The 20,000-nt window shown below is 44.5% G+C and overlaps 2 protein-coding genes across 5 annotated transcripts in view; one reads left to right on the top strand and one right to left on the bottom strand.

Annotated features, from left to right (window-relative positions):
* Positions 1-310: 310 nt before the first annotated feature.
* LOC109427560 (uncharacterized) lies at positions 311-2,060 on the bottom strand. Its single transcript, XM_019703131.4, has 2 exons — positions 1,428-2,060; positions 311-1,366 (listed from the first exon to the last, which is right to left on the bottom strand). Exons 1-2 carry the CDS (start codon positions 1,885-1,887, stop codon positions 987-989), a joined length of 840 nt encoding a protein of 279 aa, XP_019558676.3. The 5' UTR covers positions 1,888-2,060; the 3' UTR covers positions 311-986.
* Positions 2,061-5,431: 3,371 nt separating this feature from the next.
* Positions 5,432-20,000, top strand: part of LOC109621239 (NPC intracellular cholesterol transporter 1) — a 150,693-nt gene continuing 136,124 nt past the window's right edge. For 3 of the 4 annotated variants that reach the window (XM_062849921.1, XM_062849922.1, XM_062849923.1), the window contains exon 1: positions 5,432-5,994. In XM_062849921.1, coding sequence (XP_062705905.1) covers positions 5,932-5,994 — 63 coding nt within the window. In that variant the 5' untranslated portion in view covers positions 5,432-5,931. The remainder of the gene's footprint in view (positions 5,995-20,000) is intronic. The other variant, XM_062849924.1, reaches the window with a different exon arrangement.

A 20,000-nucleotide genomic window follows, 5' to 3' on the forward strand; every position in this document is an offset into this window, starting at 1 on the left:
CAATTGAAATTGAAAATGTAGGGCCCTGTCTCCAGGTATGCTCTCAGGATTCCTCTCGTGATTCTTTCGTGGGTTTCTCCTGGGATGCATTGCGGGATTCTTTTAAGGGATTGCTCTAGGATTCTGTCAAAGATTTCTCCAGTGATTCCGGGTGCTAACCGGTTTATAAGTTGCTTATGAAATACTCTGGACAGAGAAGATCACAACCTTGGTTGAGTTTCTTCAAACGTGCGATGTTTAAAAGATTTGGAATATTCTGAAGATTGAAGCATATGTTGTGTAATGGAATTTCGGATCGACAATCAACCGCTTCTGTTAGGTAAACATTCGGAATTGGTTTTATTCAGCAAATTAAGTACACACTATTGCTAATTCCAGGTAGGTATACTAAGGTTGACTAGCTATGATATTTGATTTTCCTATAGAAAGTGTTCGTATTATAATGTTTTTCCAATATTTTTTTGGAATATGTAGCTGGTGTCTTACTTGGGTATGCATTTAATGACTAGCACTGCTTTAAAAATTGGATCGTCCGTGTGACGTGTTTTGGCTTACATATTAAAAAATTCCAGTCTATTGTGTTTAAGGGTTTTGGCACCAAACTATTAACTAGGGTAATTCTTGCTGCTACTTCGTGTCATTATTGGGGTAATATCATTTGGAATTATTTGGATTATAATACTTGTGGTGATGAGTTCAAATGTCGTCCAATACACTAATAAAAAATAAGAGTAAATAAATCATTGTACATATAAAAGTTGATAGAACTCAACAAAAGAAAATCTAGATTGGTTTAATCTTGACCTAAGTGACATAAAATATAAAATATGAAGATTCTGTATAAAATAATACCCTTTAAATAAATATAGTAAATAAAGGTAAAGTAAGGTTTCATAAATAAAAGTTTCCAAACTAAAACATCTAAATAACTATAGTTAATCTCTGGCACGACAAATATTTTTTCCAGTAGAGGTGAGCCCACACAATTAATACTTATTGAGTGCATCCAATTCGTCCAGCTCGGCTTGGGAAACCAAATTGAAGATTTGCATCTTCAATTCGATTATTTTCCGTGGCCAAAATTTCCGGACGGTGCGTGAAATTTGCATGAAGAACCCATCCAGCTCGTCCATTTGGCTGGGGCTGATTTGCGGCGTAATGATACTGGAAGAGGACGTCGAAGTGCCTCCACCCGGGGAGTTATTCGACTCAACGGCGACGGTTGATGATCCTACGGTCGGCGGGGACAGAACCGATCCAGACGGCGGTCCCGGTGTTGCCGTGAATTTCTGCACCATCACTCCGGTGTCACAGGTCAGGTCTTCCTCGATCGGGTCAAACAGGTCGATGCAGGCGTCTTGAATGTCTAGAGAAGTGCATGGGTATTCGGTCAAGTGAACTGAGGAAGTAAATATTATATTGTTTACCTGAAGTGGCGATATCCTTTCCAACATCACCGTCTAGATCCAGCTCGAAAGGTCCGGAGTACCGCCCAGATTGCAGGGCGACGGACGCAACAGATGCAGCAGAGGATCCAGCCTCATCCCGGCGCAGAAATGGATCGAGAAAACTCATCAAATCGGCATACCGGTACGGAATGGCCGGATTGTTCTTTCGTCTCTGACGCACGTACGCCGTCCGCAGGCTTTTCCACTTGTGCTGAATTTGCAGCGAATGATAGCGACTGACCTGATCCGGTCGGATTCCAAGCACCGTGGCCGCAATCTGCTTCCAGGCGGCACTTTTCGCCTTCTTGGTGTTGTACCGTTGATCGGAGGTGTCGTACAGGACGCGATGCACTTCAACCTGGCCAATCAGCTGCAGCGTTTGGGTGGCCCGCAAATGCAGATCGTGCAATTTTACGTTGTCTAGCGGGGCGGTGTCCATTTAGGTACTGAACTGACGGACGACGGTCTGTCAGTCGATTTGTGGCTTGCGCGACACTCCCCCATCTACCTACGGTGGTGGGTGGTGTTATGACTCACTCACCACAGTACACCCGCATCGCCACCCACAGCAGTATCACACAAAGGGATGGGTGGAAAATAAAGGAAAATATAAACAAAAAGGTGCTCGACGTAAATTACTTTACTCCTATTTGTTTGGCGTGCGCAGGGGTGGGTTTTAGTACTGATGAAGTCTCACGTTACATTTGAAAAAGGTCTATCCAAAACGTAAACATGCGAACATTTTCTGCCATATTTTCATTCATTTTTAGTTTGTGGATTTTTCAATTCTTATGATACAAGATAAGATGTATCTATGCGTCAATAATCAAGATTACATCGAATATTATCGAAAAAAGTATGAAACACTAGATCACTTCATGGACCCTCCCTTTTTATTTTTTTTTTCAATTAAAACGCTGTTGCGATACAATATTACGTCCAAGCGTAAAAAGTTTAATCAAAATTTGATTTTGTTTCTTGGGTATCGCAGTCGGTTGGCGCCACTAAACGGTGGGTGAAGGGGTGAGAAGGAGAATGAAACTGTTTTGACTTTCCCCCATGAAACGTCAAAATCTGCACACTTAGATTTCAATACCGAACTCGGTTAATTTTTTTACCGACTAGCATCGGTTTCTATTCAGGTACCGAAAAGCTCGCTTTAATATATGCTTTTTGAACTTATGTTTTGAAAATCAACGGATTTTCGGTTAATTTCTTTCGATTGGAATGTCAGATCAACCGAGATCTTCGGTAACGCCGCAATGTGTACGAGTTCGGTAGGCAGGAACCGAGAAAACTCGGTGAGTCAAATCAAACAAACGCTTGTCATTATATAAACGTCAAACGGGTAATCTTCACGTCGGATATTTCAACCGAAAACTCGGTTGTGCAGATATGGATCAGCCATTTTTGTTTCGAAACAAGTCTTTGCTTCAGACTCTAGTTTAATTTAAAAACACTTCACTAATACTTCACTTTTGCAAAAGAAAATAAAAAATGAATAACTCTTTTAAAGAAAACTAGAAAGGACGAGCAAATTCCTTTTAATTCTACTACTGTGCTTATCTTCGGACAGATAGGCCTATTTCATCTGTGACTTACAGACTTCTTCAGTGTCAAGTGCTCGACTGTCGAGCACTTGACACTGAAGAAGTCTGTATGACACTGAAGAAGTCTGTAAGTCACAGACGAAATAGGCCTATCTGTCCGAAGATAAGCACAGTAGTAGAATTAAAAGGAATTTGCTCGTCCTTTCTAGTTTTCTTTAAAAGAGTTATTCATTTTTTATTTTCTTTTGCAAAAGTGAAGTATTAGTGAAGTGTTTTTAAATTAAACTAGAGTCTGAAGTAACAAGTTCTACTAAAAGCTCTAAAGTAATAGTAAAGTGAAGTCTTTGCTGCCGGATGGAAAACTTAAATCATTTGGTAATGTAAGTATAATGTTTTTCGTTGCTATACGGAAGTTTTGTTGATTATTTATTTGTGCTTTCAGCCTACAGATATCCAGCAATCTACGAGAAATTCTACATTGATCTTCAGGACATTCAAACGAGGTACATGCGTGTAACATTTTCATTTCCAAAACGGCTATGGAGTTTTTCCACTTGTTATGCTGCAAACTGCGTCATGTAAAAACTAGCGATAATCTGAAAAACATAACTCAAAAATGGTCTTCATTCTAGATATTTAAGTATAATAAATAATTGTTTTCCTACATAACAATCTTGTTTTCGTTTCTTTTTCTTTTGAACTGTAATGATTCCGAATGAAATCCTGCGATGATTGAATGAACCGAATTCCGCTTGTTTTGACAGCTTTCGGTAATATTATATTCAACCGATGCTCGGTAGTATCCACGGTTGTATCTCATTTTGCTACCCGAGTTTTTTCGGTAGGTTTGACATTTTGACGGGAAACAAGGTCTACCGAATGCTCGGTAGTGAATTTGTGAACCGAGCGGGGAACCGAGCGTTCAGCAGATAAAAACTCGGTTGAAATTGAACCGAGTTCGGTTAAATTTTCTAAGTGTGTGAACCGGTTGGATAAATAGAAATACACTAGAACTCCAATGGCGCTGTAGTCACTTTCTCTATTTAATTATTTTAATAACTTTAATTGTAATAAATGACTATTTTTAAGTGTCCATCCTTTAGAGGATGTTTTAGTAAACAACATTTATTTGACACTTCTAGTACCGCTAGTGACGCCGTAAGGACGTGCAAACTAGATGTTAGTCACACGATCAGTCGCGACATTGGACTTCTGTGGCTAGTTATTCTAATGTTGGATATGCCCGCCGCCGCCTTTACCGCTCGCAGATAAGTGGATAGCACAGACAAACAGACGTAACACTCTGACATTTCCCATCGTACACCGAATTAACGGTCTATTTAAAGAATTGATAGTTGGCCAACTGCCCACCCGTGGCTCTCGCATCTTTTTTGTTCGAGTTTGACGTTTGCCCACTACCGCCACCTTCATGGTCGGCCAAACTCAGTCCTTTTAGTATTGGGCGAACAGGTTTCCGGGACTATGATTTGAATCGAAAAATGTTCGTAGTGTTACGTCTGTTTGTCTGTGTGGATAGTATGTGTAAATCTTCATACTTGCACCAACACACTCTTACACTTTTATACAAAGGTACCACTTTAACTCAACAGGTGGCAGTGCCATCGGTGACGCTTGCCGTAGTATGGAAAAATAACAGAGTTGCATGTCTTCTTGATGAAAGTAGTCTTCGAAATTAGTTTACATTTTATGGACAGGCCCATTTCAAATGTGACGCGAGATGCTGAGAACCGATTTTAGTACACTGAACGAAAACCCCATCCCGAAATCGACTGATTTGTCCGACCATCCAGTTTAAATTACCAAAATCGTGTTTTCGAATGACGAATCAGTCATACGGCAATCATCCCAAAAAGCGGATGACGATCATCTCATTCGCGTATGAGCTGACGCACGCTATGTGAATGAATATTAGTTGCAGAGCGAAGGCCACACAGATGCACTGAATTTATTCATCGATAGCGTAACAAGTTCCTTGATCGTGACACCCGGGACATTGACGATTTTTCTTCGCATGTCCTATCCTGGACATGTCATATTTTTTGAAAAGGGTGCCCGCAAGGGTACCCTAACTACTAACACATATTTTTTTAGAAAAAGATAGCGGTGACATTACTGATATCAATCGCTAAAAAACAAAGTTGCTCGACCATATGGTCGACATTCTATTTTCATATCGCTGTCATCCGTTTTTAAGATGACATCATTCGGTCGGTAGACCATACGGTTTCCGACCGAATGTCGTTAAGGGGCGTGATCGTATCGCCTCTCAGTCGATCTTGGGCGGGGGGTTTCGTTCAGTGTACGACCACGAGTACTAAACACATTTTGACAGTTCGCTTGCATGAGGCCAGCCCTGATTGCAACGGTGAGTTCCACCGCCCGAGTTTAAAGGGCCCGCCGCGATTTGACTTTGCTTCGCTGCTGCTCGGCTGGCTCGCGAACGATTAGTTTCTTCGTGGAGATCGTGTCGTGTGGACGGGCTGGAAAAAAGTGAAGACCTCGAAAACCGTCGGTTCGATTGTGCGTAGGAATTGCCTCATCCATCTAGCTAGGCAGCAGCTTGTGTGTGGCAGAAGGAAGAAAAGGGGAATTTGCTGCGGCAGAATCCGCTGAAAAACGGATTATTTCTGATTGGGATTGTGTTATCTGGTGAATTTGTCGGTGGAAATCGACGTGGTGATGTTGCATCAGCAGTAAAATAGATATTTTCCCCTGTGAAAATCCGTGCGAAAGTGTGTGGCGAAGGTTTTGTGCAAATTATTTTCCAAGAAGTGTCCCCCCTTGCATCCGTAGGAGAGTGCTTGGGGCGGTCGAAAAAGAGTGAAACCAGTGAGTGTGTGGCTCTTCTACCCCATTGTTTTCGATTTTCCGTCCGACTGCGGCGCGTTGGAAATTATTTAGCATCTCGGAAAATGTCCTCCAGCTGGAAAGGATTTATTTTTGCCACGGTGCTGGTGCTGGGAGTCGTCAAATTGGTGAGTAAAACTTTTTCCATCGCAATTTGATGGAAAGAAACCTCTTTCGATTTTTTTTCTTTGGCTCGGCTTCGCATTGAAAGGGTGTGCTAAAAGGCGACGGACGGCAGAGATGCCAGATTGCACAAAAAACTACTTCGTACGAAGCTGATTGTTCATGCTAAAACCATACAAAATACCTACATACAATAATTGTAAATTATTTTAAAGAAGTTTGCAGAATTTATTTTTCGAAGAACGTTTCTATAACTTCGTTCTCTCAAAATCCGCCAGAATTGCAAAAAGTTGTTGAGTAACACTCTTATGCTAGTTTACATTGATTATTTCATATTCTGAATTTCAATAAGAAATTCATTTAGAATGGATTCTCAAAGAGATTCTTTCAGGATAAGTTTCTTCAGGATTTCCTCCAGCAAATGTCCTTTGATGATGATTAACCTGGGCTTGTTAGGGGAATATCTGTAAGTAAAAGAAAATCGCGTTAAGTACTGTTACTTTGAATTCCACTAAGAATTTGCATCCTTTGACAGATACGTATTTCGACCTCAACAGTAAGGTCGTCTTCAGTGTCTTGTACTTGACTCGACTCAAGTACAAGAGTCGAGTCAAGTCGAGTCAAATACAAGACACTGAAGACGACCATACAGTTGAGGTCGAAATACGTATCTGTCAAAGGATGCAAATTCTTAGTGGAATTCAAAGAAATATCCTTTGTTGATGCCATTCAGAAAGAGTTTCTTTTGAGATTTCTCCTAGAGGAGTTGCTTCAAAGACTCTTTCCGGAAACTTCTTCAGGACGAGTTTTTTCAGTAATTGTTAAATTGTTAACTGAAGAGAATCCTTGACCTCATGTAAAGTAGCAACTAAAAGGTTATCGTTTACAATAAAACAACAAATTACAAATTACAAGTTAACTGGTTTCTGGTCGATCAATAAATATTACAATTACACGAAGAAGTTTCTTTAGGAAAACTTGCAAATTCTACTTTAGGAAAACAGGAATTCTACAAGGGGTTTCTTTAGGCATTTCTCCAAAATTTTTATCAGTAATTTCGTCAGAAGTTCCATCAGATATTTTTCCAAGAAGAAGATCCTCGAGAAGTTTCTTCAAGAAATCCGTCTAAATTTTGTTTAGAATCTCCATCTTTATTTAGTCTAAATTCTTTCAAAATTCCTTCAAAAACCCCTTCAGCAATTCCTTTGTGAATTGCTCCTCCGAAGCCCAAACTAATTTTTTTAAATAAGTACGCAGCTTTCATAGCTGCTTCTATGATTTTCTTCAATGTTTGGTAAAAAAAAAGTTCCCAAAAAGATGCTTCAGCGGTTCCACTTGAAATTTCTATGAAAAGCACCCAGAGAATCTTTTGGAGGAATTCCCGGTTACACTGCAGAAAGAACTTCTATCTACAGGTTATTTATGGATGAACTCATGGAAGCACATTTGAAGATACTCCTACAGACATCTGTGCAGAAAATCTTTGAAATACTGGCGAAGGAATTCCTTGAGAAAGTGCTACTGTGGGAAATGTAGATGGGGAGCAAATGATGGAATAAATTTTGTACTATTTCCTGACGATTCCTGGGGATGCGCTCAAAGGTATACCTGAAAGAACTGTTTCAGATATTTTTGTAGAAGTTTCAGGTGAATCTCCTGAAGAAATTCTCGGGGGTTGGGGTCTGTTATCAAATCACCCAGATAAAGTCATGAAGCTTCTACAATAATACCAGTGGCGATTCTCTAACCCCAAAGTTCAAAATGCTACTGAATAAAACACAGATGAACTCCTGAAGAAATTTGTCAAAGAACTGTTGGGATCTTGATCCGAAGAAATTTTGAACGTTGATGATTTTTTTTTGTGAAAACATGATTGAGAATGGTAAGGTGATGTTCGTCGAAGTTTGTGAATTGTACCAAAAAAAAGCTAAATTTGACAGTGTATTTGTGATCAAGTTAGCATTCGAAGCAATCAAGATATCCCTGACTACGCCCCTGCCTTAGTTACTAGGTATTGTTATTTTTCCAAACACCTTACTTTGCAATAAACCTCAGTTGAAGATACACGCGTTTCAAACTGTTTCCGTTAATTCTCATCCCAACGGTATCCCATTCTAAGAGGTTATGGGCTCGACCAGTAAGGATTCGGTGCACGGCATTCCTCAATTCCACGGAGGTCCAGGGTTCCATAACTGGAGTTTTCGTGTGCGGATGTATCTGGACGCTATGGGAGTGGAGCATACCTTAACTGAAGATTCCCCGGAAGTGGCTGCGGAAAAAGCGAAGTTCGACGAGGTGGACAAGAAGGCAAAGTCGATGCTGATTGGTTTTCTCGGAGATGATTGTCTGGAGATCGTTCGAGACAAACGGACAGCGAAACAGATGTGGCGAGCGCTGGAGAATTCATTTGCCAAGAAATCGCTAGCGACGCAGAACCTGGTACGGAAGCAACTCGGACGTTCGAAGATGAAGGAAGGAGAATCCATGCGGAATCATCTGGTGTGTTTCGATGACCTGATCCGACAGCTACGGGTGGCAGGAGCGGAGCTAAAGGAACCTATTGAATAATACGTCTGCTAGGTTTGATAGTCTAATACTTAATAAGGTTTATTGAACTAATCTAATCATGACATACTACAATTCGATGGTTACTATTCTATCATCCCAACTTAACCGAGAATTTCTCTAATTCCGAGGGTCTTCCTTCCATCTTCAAAGTTCTTCGTCGGTAGTGCCTTGGTGAGCATGTCCGCAGCTTGATACTCGGCACTAACATGTTCGAGAATAATGTATTTGTCTTCGATGTACTGCCTGACGAAATGATGCCGAATATCAATATGTTTGCTTCTTGAAGAATAACCGATTTCTTTCTCCGCCAGGTGAACAGCACTCCGATTGTCGCAAAAAATGGGCACCGGTTCAGCACATCCGGACAGCTCCTCTCGAAAACCTCTCCACCAGATGGCTTCCTGCGTAGCAGCCGAAATCGCCATGTACTCGGCTTCCGTCGTCGAGAGAGCAACCGTCGTCTGCTTGCGACAGTTCCATGATATCGGCCCACCAGATTGCAGGAACACATCCGGTGATGGACCGACGGGTGTCGGTGTCGTTTCCCCAGTCCGCATCACAGTAGCCTACGAAGCTTCCGTTGCACCGTCCGTTGTACGTCAGCTTCATTTTCTTCGTGCCTTTTAGGTAGCGGAGGATTCGCTTCGCCGCAGTCCAGTGAGCTTTCCCCGGATCGTTGACGAAATGGCTTACGGCGTTAACAGCAAAGCTAATATCCGGCCGAGTGCCTTGGGCCAAATATTGCAGGCCGCCGACTAGTTCCCGGAAAGGAACCTTCTCCATCTGCTTCCGCTCTTCTTCCGACTTTGGACTCATTTGCTTCGTGAGCTTCTGTCCCGGGTCCGCTGCTGTGGTAACGGTGTTGCAGTCAGTCGCGCCGAACCGATCTAGGAGCTCGTTGATGTACTGCTCTTGGTCCAACCTTACTACGCCGTCCTCTCTGGTTACACGAATTCCGAGAACTTTGTTGGCCAGTCCCAAGTCCTTCATCCTGAACTTCTTGGTAAGCTGCTTCTTCAATTTCTCCTCCCAGCGCGTGTTGTTCGAAAAGATGAGCAGGTCGTCCACATACACTGCTACTATCAGGATACTTGTGCCTTCGATCTTGTAGTAGACACAGGTGTCGTATCTGGACCGCTTCAACCCGATTCGCTTGAGCTCAGCATCCAGCTTCAGATTCCAGACCCTGCTGGCCTGTTTGAGGCCGTACAACGCCTTCTTCAACTTGCAGACTTTCGTTGGCACCTTCTGGTCCACGAACCCTTCTGGTTGCTCCATGAATATTTCCTCGTCCTCTAGGTCCCCCTGCAAGAACGCCGTCACGGCATCCATCTGCAGACATATAGTCGCCAGCGCTTGGTCGGAGATTTCATCGCTTACCGCCGGATCACCTTGAGCTTGCTCCTTCACTGCGCACCAGGTCCGCTCCTTGATTAGGACCATCTTGGTGGCGAAGGACCAAGAACTGTAGTTTTCCGATCCTCGCAGAACCTCTCGCACCGGTAGGGAAACCGATCCTCCTGGATGTCTTGACTGTCCACCTTGATTCGAGCCGGATCCAGGACCATTTCGGATTGCTTCAGGGTTCGACATTTCCGACGATGGGCTTGAAAAAATTTTCTTCACTAACAGAGGATTTTGATAAGGTCTCTCGTAACTGTTTGTTTACATTTCGTAGTGCAATTTACTTACGTTTTTACCCGTGCAGATCTATTTTATCCGTCTCGACCTTGGTGTCATTGCGTTGTTAGTTAGTCTGTGCTCTGAAGTCCATTAATTTCTGTTGAAAAGTTTTGCGCGTCTGGTGATAATATTGGAAATAATTTTCCTTGATCTGTGTCGCTCGTTGTCGCTAATCACGTCATCAACCGTATCTGGTGATAAGTGTTCCCTTGCCTCACTTTTTCGACTACCGTATATTTGCTGCCTGTGTGCGAGTGTGGTGCTACCAGACATTAAGCGCATAGTGGTCATTCCAAGTGTTTTGAGCAACTCATTAACATGGCTACTACCAGTGCTTGCGATCGCTGCGCTAAAACCGTTAAAAAGAACGAAGAATACATCGAATGCATGGGCTTCTGTAAGAATGTAGTTCATAAGAAGTGCGAAAACCTCGCTACGCCCACCGTGAAAGACATCCAAGAAAGGAGCAACGTGCACTGGATGTGTGATGAGTGCTCTAAGCTGATGAAAATTTGCCGTTTCAAGAGTGTTGTATCGTCTCTCGGATGTGTTATCTCAACAGTAATCGAAAGTCAGATGAATGGATTATCCGAGTTGAAAGCCGAGTTGTCAAAGAACAACAAACAGGTCGCCGACGTTTTAAATGAAAATAACAACCAGGTTGCTCAACTCGCGAATATTGTGAACGCTGCGACGCCTGGAAGGGTTCCAAACAGGGAGCGCCCGTCTAAGCGTCGTCGGGAAGACTCTGCTGTCCCGAATTCGAATCCGATATCTAATACCGGAACAAGGAGCGTCGCAAGTAACGCTGTCTTAACTGTTAAGCCTGCTCCAAATTTGTTCTGGGTGTATTTATCACGCTTTCACCCAACTGTCAAGGAAGACGTTGTGGAGGAGCTCGTCCGTGATGGTTTACAGACTTCCGAACCCATCAAGGTGATCTCGCTAGTGAAGAAGGGTGCAGACCTTAGCTCGATGAACTTCATTTCGTTCAAAGTTGGCGTTCCAGTTGAACTTAAAGATGCTGCTTTGGATCCTGGCACTTGGCCAGAAGGAATCGTGTTCAGGGAGTTTGAAGGTCAATCAAAAAACACAGTTTGGCTTCCTCCAACTACGACGGTCTCTTCAGATCAAGCGCTCATCGATACACCAGCCAGTACGCCTTTCGGTACGCCAATACCCGTCATCACACCAGCCCCTTTGGATTCGCCGATGCCAGAAACCACTGCGTAAATCGCATGATTGAAATGGACATATTCGAACCAGAACGAGAAGAACACCCAGGACGCAACGAAGAAAGCATTTTGGGAGTCCCTGGTTCCTCTAACTCAGTCGCGCCTTTTGCTGCCAGCGTTTTTCAAAGCCGTCCTGGCCCTGAGTTTAGATGCGGATTGGGGATCTCCCAACTTGCTATCCCGGGCAAGTACCATCCTGTTTATGAACATTCGCCACCTGATGCCACTCCGATTTTCAGCCATTGTACATTACACCGGACTCCGGGGCGCACGCTTGCCGACCGCATTAAGGAAGCCCCTATTCCACTCATCGCAGTCGAGCCACTCCAGCCAGCGACCACCAGCCGCCCCGGTCCTGCGTTTGAGCTGGAAGACGGGGTCTTCCGTAATCCTTCCATCGGCAAGTATGATCGTTCTGTTAGAATTCCATCGCCTGAATATTTTTCGGCTTTCAGTGCATCTCCACGATCCATCCCACGACTTGTGACATCCTCCAGTTTTCAACTACATAATGAAGCCTCTACTGTCGTTTCATCCATATCGTCACCGGGACGCACATTTGCCGCCCGTCTTGAGGAAGCCCTAGATCCTCCCAACACAGTCGAGCCAATCCTGCCAGCGATCAGCAGCCGTCCCGGTCCTGTGTCTGGGAAAGGAAACAGGGTCTTCCGATCTCCACGTGTCGGCAAGTATGCTCGTACTTCGAATGAATCCCTGCCTGATTCTGTCCCACCTTCTAGCGCTACAGTTTCTCACCAATTGAAGTCCAACGTCACTATATACTACCAGAACGTGGGAGGAATGAACGGTCTGGTGGACGACTATCGCCTTGCAGTTACGGACAACAGCTACGATATCATAGTTCTTGTCGAGACGTGGCTTGATTCTCGAACCGTTTCAAGCTATGCTTTCGGAAATGGCTACGAAACTTTCCGTTGCGATCGTAATCCGTACAACAGCAGAAAAAGTACTGGAGGGGGTGTGCTTATTGCCGTCAGTACCCGGTTGAAAGCGAAGGCGATCGAAGATGCTACCTGGAACTCTGTTGAACAAGTTTGGGTCACTATCAAGTTAGGGGACCGACAGCTATTTCTTTGTGCAGTGTACATCCCTCCAGACAGAACACGAGATTTGGATCTTATTGATGTACATTGTCAATCCATCGCCAAAGTTACAGACATCGCGGCGATTGATGACGAAGTTATGGTCTTCGGGGATTTCAATCTAGCAAACATTACATGGACGCCAACTCATAGTGGTTTCCTCCATCCAGATCATGATCGCTCCACTTTTCATTCTGGTGCCATCAGGCTTTTGGACAGCTACAGCACCGCTACGCTACGCCAAATAAATCATGTAGTGAACGAAAATGGTCGTTCCTTAGACTTGTGCTTCGTGAGTAATAGTGACACGGCTCCATCCATCTATCCGGCACCGGCACCACTAGTTAAGGTGGTTGCTCATCATCCTCATTTAGTAGTTACCGTTGAAGGCACCATTGTGGATCGTGATTGCAACTGGAATCCGGTTGCTGTATGCTATGACTTTCGAAGAGCTGACTACGGCAGTATAGTAGCATTGTTGTCCAGTATAAACTGGATCAATATTTTGGACATGACAGATGTTAATATCGCTGCACAGACTTTTACTAATATCTTGCTTTACGCAATCGACAGACACGTTCCTAAAAAAGTCGTTAAAGAAGATTCCCGGACCCCATGAATAACGAACGATTTGCGTTCATTAAAAAGAATTAAAAGAGCTGCTCTCCGAAGGTACGTTAAATACCGCACTCCATCGCTTAAGATCCAGTATATCAGACTCAACTACGAATACAAGAGGTTAAGCCATTTTTGCTTCGATCGCTATCAAAGAGGAATACAGCAGCGTTTAAAATCCCACCCGAAAAGCTTTTGGAACTACATCAACCAGCAACGAAAGGAAGTCGGTTTGCCATCATCCATGGTCTACAACGGAGAGTCGGCTTCTTCTCCTCAAGAGATTTGCAGGCTTTTTTCAATTAAATTTGCAAGCGTGTTTGAAGATGAGCAATTATCCTCCAACACCATTTTCACCGCTGCCAGCAATGTTCCACTAGCAAATCAAACCCTCAGTGCCGTTGATGTTAACGAAGAATCGCTCTCACGTGCGTTGTCGCTGCTTAAATCGTCGCTAAAACCCGGACCTGATGGTGTACCATCAACGTTTCTCAAAGCGAACGCTGTTTGTCTCTTGGAACCTCTCCTCCTGTTGTTTAGACTCTCGCTCTCTAGTGGGATTTTCCCATCTTGTTGGAAAATAGCTGAAATGTTTCCCGTGCACAAAAAGGGTAGCAAGCGTGACGTTAATAACTACCGAGGAATAACTTCATTAAGCGCTGTTTCGAAGCTTTTTGAGCTGGTGGTTATGGACTCCTTAAATTCCCACTGCAAACAGTACTTGAGTGCTGATCAACACGGATTCACTTCTGGACGTTCAACAACTACGAACCTGCTGTGCCTTACATCATACATCACGAATGGCATGAATGCTCAGGCTCAAACGGACGTAATTTACACTGATTTAACTGCCGCATTCGATAAGTTGAACCACGAGATCGCAATCGCAAAACTTGATAGATTAGGGATTAGCGATAATCTCCTTGGGTGGTTCCGTACATATCTTACTGGTCGTCAACTGGTGGTAACTATAAGTGACGTTCGCTCAGATAGTTTTCATGCAACTTCCGGTATACCGCAGGGCAGCCATCTTGGCCCCGTTCTTTTTCTTCTATACTTCAACGATGTTAATCACACTGTTCGAGGACCAAGATTATCTTTCGCAGACGATCTTAAGCTATTTCTGCGGGTCTGTTCAATTGCCGACTGCAGTTTCCTTCAAGCTCAGATCGATGCCTTCGCGAACTGGTGCATACTTAATCGGCTATCGGTGAATCCAGCGAAGTGCTCGGTTATTTCTTTCTCCAGAAAGAAGCGGACAATAATCTACAGCTACAATTTGCTGGGAACGCCTATACAACGAGTACATTGTATCAAGGATTTGGGGGTGCTGCTGGATGCAAAACTGTCATACTCGCAGCATATTTCATACGCTGTTGACAAAGCGTCACGAACTCTCGGCTTTGTTTTCAAGGCGGCGAAGAAGTTTACCGATATCTATTGCCTCAAGTCGCTGTATTGTGCTTTGGTGCGATCAACACTAGAATACTGTTCTGCAGTCTGGAGCCCGAACTACAACAATGGCAGCGACCGCATTGAGAAAATACAACGGCGCTTTCTCCGTTTCGCGTTGCGTAGGTTGCCTTGGAGGGATCCAATACGTCTACCGAGATACGAAGATCGCTGCAGATTGATCGACCTGGACCCTCTGCGGATTCGACGGGACGTATGTAGAGCACTGACCGTTGCTGATATCTTCCAAGGGAGAATTGAGTGTCAGGCTTTGCTGGAGCAGCTAGACATCAATGTTCAACCTCGACTGCTGCGCAATAATGCTATGTTCAGGATTCCTTTCCGTCGAAACAATTATGGTTTGAACAACGCCATGACCGGACTTCAGCGTTTGTTCAATAGAGTAGCGGCTGTATTTGACTACCATCTACCTAGGGAGGCGCTTCGTCGGAATTTTAAAACTTTTTTTTTCAAATAATACTTGATCTGTAAGATACGTGTCGATTTTATTTTAATTGTTTGTGATAAGGTTGATAGTTTTAAATTGTACTGTTTTTGTTATAATTTAAGTTAGACATCATTGGGACTTTGCATAGTCTGTTGATGAGTAATAATAAAGATAAAGATAAAGAGCCGTATCCTTGGTAACGGCCTGGGCCCATAACCTTTTGAATAATACGTCTGCTAGGTTTGATAGTCTAATACTTAATGAGGTTTATTGAACTAATCTAATCATGACATACTACAATTCGATGGTTACTATTCTATCAGAACCGGATATGGTGGTGATGCTGTTCGGGACTCTTCCCGAGTCATATGACCCGTTAATAACTGCTCTGGAGAACCTCGGTGATGACGATTTGACGCTAGACGTAGTGAAGCAACGGCTTCTGGGCGAAGAAGTCAAGCAGCTCGACAGGCATCAAGACGGCACGAATGAGAAGCCGAATGCGTTCGTTGGAGAAAAGGACAGGACTACCTTCAAGAAATTCACTGGCAAGTGTCATAGGTGCGGCAAGAAAGGGCACATGAAGAATGACTGCCGACAGAAGAACCACATTGAAGCAAATGCGGCTGCTGGATCGAAGAGCAAGGCGGTAAGTTTTATGGCCGGTCGCGCAAGAGACTCTCGACGCCGTGATGGACGACTGGTTTTCAAATTGGATTCCGGGTCAAGCGACCATCTTGTGAACGATGCTGATGTTTTTTCGACGTTGAACAAGTTGTCAAGCCCCGTCATCATCAACGTGGCCAAAGACGGCGAGACTTTGGAAGCTCGGAAGAAAGGTGTCATCGAAGGAGTCAGCAACAGAGGCGTTCAAATGAAAATCAACGATGTGCTGTACATACCGGACTTGAGAGATAACCTGATGTCGGTCAAGAAACTGGCCAAAGCTGGAATCTCGGTGTTGTTTTGCGCAAGCTTGCAACCATTCATTTGCAAAGATTTACATTCATTTGCTATTATCTCAGTTCAGAAGCATGCTATCGAAAAACAATGTATGGATGAATTTAACCTTGTAGTTTTATCTGAAAGTTTGCCGAATGACATTAGGGTCGCACACGCATACCAAAGTCGTGAGCGAGCTGTGAAGGCAGCTCTCCACGCCGTGAATGTAAATTACATTCACCGCGTGGAGAGTTGCCTTCACAGCTCGCCCACGACTTTGGTATACGTTTGCGACCCCAATGTTATTCGGCAAACTTTCAGATAAAACTACAAGGTTAAATTCATCCATACATTGTTTTTCGATAGCATGCTTCTGAACTGAGATAATAGCAAGTGAATGTAAATCTTTGCAAATGAATGGTTGCAACCTTGGTTTTGCGGAAATGAAGCTACGTTGAGGAAGGAGAACACGGTCATCGCTACAGCGTACTTAAAGGGAAGTCTGTATGAGCTGGAAGTCAAGTTTAACAAGCCATTTGCGAATGCATGCCAAGCGGAGGTGAATGATCTGTGGCATCGTCGGCTAGGACATATCAACCAGCAAGCCCTCTCGAAACTCGTACAACAAAACATGGTGGAAGGTATCGGTACGAAGCTGGACAAGGTCGGATTTTGCGAACCATGCGTGCAGGGCAAACAGTGCCGTGAACCGTGATGGAACTCGGCAGCGTGCGACTCGTGTCTTGGAGAGGATCCATTCGGATGTGTGCGGGCCAATCGATCCTCCGGCGTGGGATGGCTCCCGCTATTTCGTTTCGTTCATCGATGATTATAGCCATTTCTCGATGATATAGGGTATCGCGCCACTTGGGCGGTGGTTCTATATTCGTCTGTTTGCCACTATAACTCAGTCAATTTTGAACCAATTGACTTGAAATGTTGTACTCGGGTAGATACTATCCCTATCTCACCACATTCCAAAAGTTGTGCCAATTGGTTCAAATTTGACTGAGTTATAGTGGTAAACAGACGAATATAGAACCACCGCCCAAGTGGCGCGATTCCCTACCTGATGAAGAAGAAGTCTCAAGTTTTTGAACGATTCCGTGAATATGAAGCGATGGCGACAGCAGCATTCGGTAAGAATATTTCAAAACTTACGGTGGATCAAGGTACGGAGTATGGCTCGAACAATCAGAAAAACTGGTACAAAGCGAAAGGAATTCAGATTGAAGCGACGGTTGCGTATTCTCCGCAACAGAATGGAGTGGCAGAGAGGTTTAATCGTACGCTCATCGAAAAGGTTCGTGCAATGCTTCTGGATTCTCGGCTACCGAAAAGGATGTGGTGTGAGGCTGCGTTGACTGGCGTGTACCTGTTAAACCGGAGTCCGACGGCAGCTCTCTCGGTCAATTCAACACCAGCAGAGCTGTGGCTAGGAGTGAAGCCCAACTTGGAGAAACTACGGATCTTCGGATGCAGAGCCTTTGCGTGGATACCAGGTCAGTTACGGAAGAAGTTAGACGCCAAAAGCTTCGAAGTGGTAATGGTAGGCTACGCGCCGAATGGCCACCGGCTGTGGGATCGAAGACGACAAAAGATCATCGTGGCTCGTGACGTGAAGTTTGATGAAAACCGTTTTCCGTATGAAGTGGAGGCTGAACCAGCAGAGCAATCGCCCTTGGTAGTCCGTTATTCCTACGAAAAAGAGGAGGATGAAGAAGTCGTTCCGCAAGAACATCAAGAGCCTGAGATGATGGAGGAAGATGGCCAAGCGGAACAGTCCGACGAAACTGACGATGACGAGACAGAAGCATCGGCGCTCCCTTCGCACACAGAACACCACGAGTCCGAGGGACAAACGTTGGTGAGGCGCAGCGATCGGGAGCGCACTTTACCGGGTAAGTTACTCGATTATTTTGTTGGTTACGGAGCAACTTCTGGTGTGCCATTATCCTCAGATGTACCCGAAACATTTGGCCAAATTGCCCATCGAGATGACCGAGATGAATGGATGCGCGCTGTAGCAAGTGAGCTGGAGTCGTTGAAGAAAAATGACGTCTGGCAGCTGACGACCTGTCCTAGGGAGGTGAAACCGCTCAAATCCAAATGGGTGTTTCGGATAAAGGAGGATGAAAACGGCAGACCGGTTCGCTACAAAGCTCGGCTTGTGGCGAAAGGATACCTCCAAAAGCAAGGACAGGACTATGAAGAAACCTACGCTCCGGTGGCTCGACTGGCTACGATCAGGACCGTTTTGGCAGTTGGTGTACATCGGCGATACTATTTCCATCAGATGGATGTCCGCACAGCGTTTCTTCACGGCCGTTTAAAGGAAACAATCTACATGGAGGTCCCGGATGGGGTGCCTGCGAAGCCCGGTCAAGTCTGTCGATTGCTGAAATCTTTGTACGGCCTAAAGCAGTCACCTAGATGTTGGAATGACCGATTCAATGACGCACTCCTCAAGATGGGTTTCAAAAGATCAAGACACGATTATTGCCTGTATACAAAGCTGGACGATGGAGATGAACTCATCTCGATTCTGTACGTAGATGACCTTTTAGTGGCCGGCCGTAATCTGAAATCGATCATGGAGTTGAAGAAACGTTTAGCGTCGATGTTCGAGATGTCGGACTGTGGAGAATTGAGACACTTTTTGGGAATGAAGATTTTCTACAACCGCGAAGAAGGAAAACTGCAGTTATCTCAAGATGCCAGTATTGAGAAGCTGATGAGTCGTTTTGGAATGTCCGACTGCAACCCAGTTCGAACCCCGATGGAGAAAGGCCTGATGCTAAATCGAGAAGGAGACGAAGTAAAGCAACCGTATCGAGAGTTGCTTGGGTCGCTTATGTACGTGATGCTGAGCGTTCGACCGGACATTTGCTATCCTGTCGATTATCTCGGACGATTCCAACAACAACCGTCTAATGAGCATTGTCAAGCCCTGAAACGAATAGTCCGTTACTTACAAGGCACGAAGTATCTGATGTTGCAGTTCAAGCGCGACTCTACAAGTCATTCCTTGGTGAGGTACGTTGACGCAGACTGGGCATCGGACACTGAGGACAGGAAATCAATAAGCGGATACCTATTTCAAGTTTTTGGATGTACGGTAACCTGGTGCAGTAAGAAGCAGACCACAGTGGCAACTTCGTCTAGCGAGGCAGAGTACGTGGCACTCAGCGCAGCAGTTGCCGAATGCCTATGGCTACTAGGAATTCTTGAAGACCTGCATGAACCTGCCAAACCCGTCACTATATATGAGGACAACAGAAGTTGTATTCACATGGCGAAGAATCTGGAGACGAAGCGCACAAAACATATTGACGTCAAGCATCATTTTGTGCGTGATAACGTAGCTTCCGGGACTTTGAAGATTGAACCTATCCCAACACAGGACCAACCTGCAGACATCTTTACAAAGGCCCTGGATTACAACCGATTCAAGACGCTAAGAATTTAAATCGGATTATCAGATTGAGAGGGGGTGTGATCAAGTTAGCATTCGAAGCAATCAAGATATCCCTGACTACGCCCCTGCCTTAGTTACTAGGTATTGTTATTTTTCCAAACACCTTACTTTGCAATAAACCTCAGTTGAAGACACACGCGTTTCAAACTGTTTCCGTTAATTCTCATCCCAACGGTATCCCATTCTAAGAGTATTGATTTTTGAACATTGATGTAATAATTTTCAAACTGAGTAGTGTGCGGTAGTTCGGCAGCAGCAAAGTTTCGCGCGCTCGCTTTGCTAGATTTTTGCGATTTGTTTTTCCTCTTCTCTCTGCGGGGCTCCGACGACGGGACGCCAAGCAGTCAGTAGTGTGCGGTAGTTCGGCAGCAGCAAAGTTTCGCGCGCTCGCTTTGCTAGATTTTTGCGATTTGTTTTTCCTCTTCTCTCTGCGGGGCTCCGACGACGGGACGCCAAGCAGTCAGTAGTGTGCGGTAGTTCGGCAGCA

This window comes from Aedes albopictus, chromosome 2 (genome assembly GCF_035046485.1).
Source record: "Aedes albopictus strain Foshan chromosome 2, AalbF5, whole genome shotgun sequence".
Taxonomy (NCBI): Eukaryota; Metazoa; Arthropoda; class Insecta; order Diptera; family Culicidae; genus Aedes; species Aedes albopictus.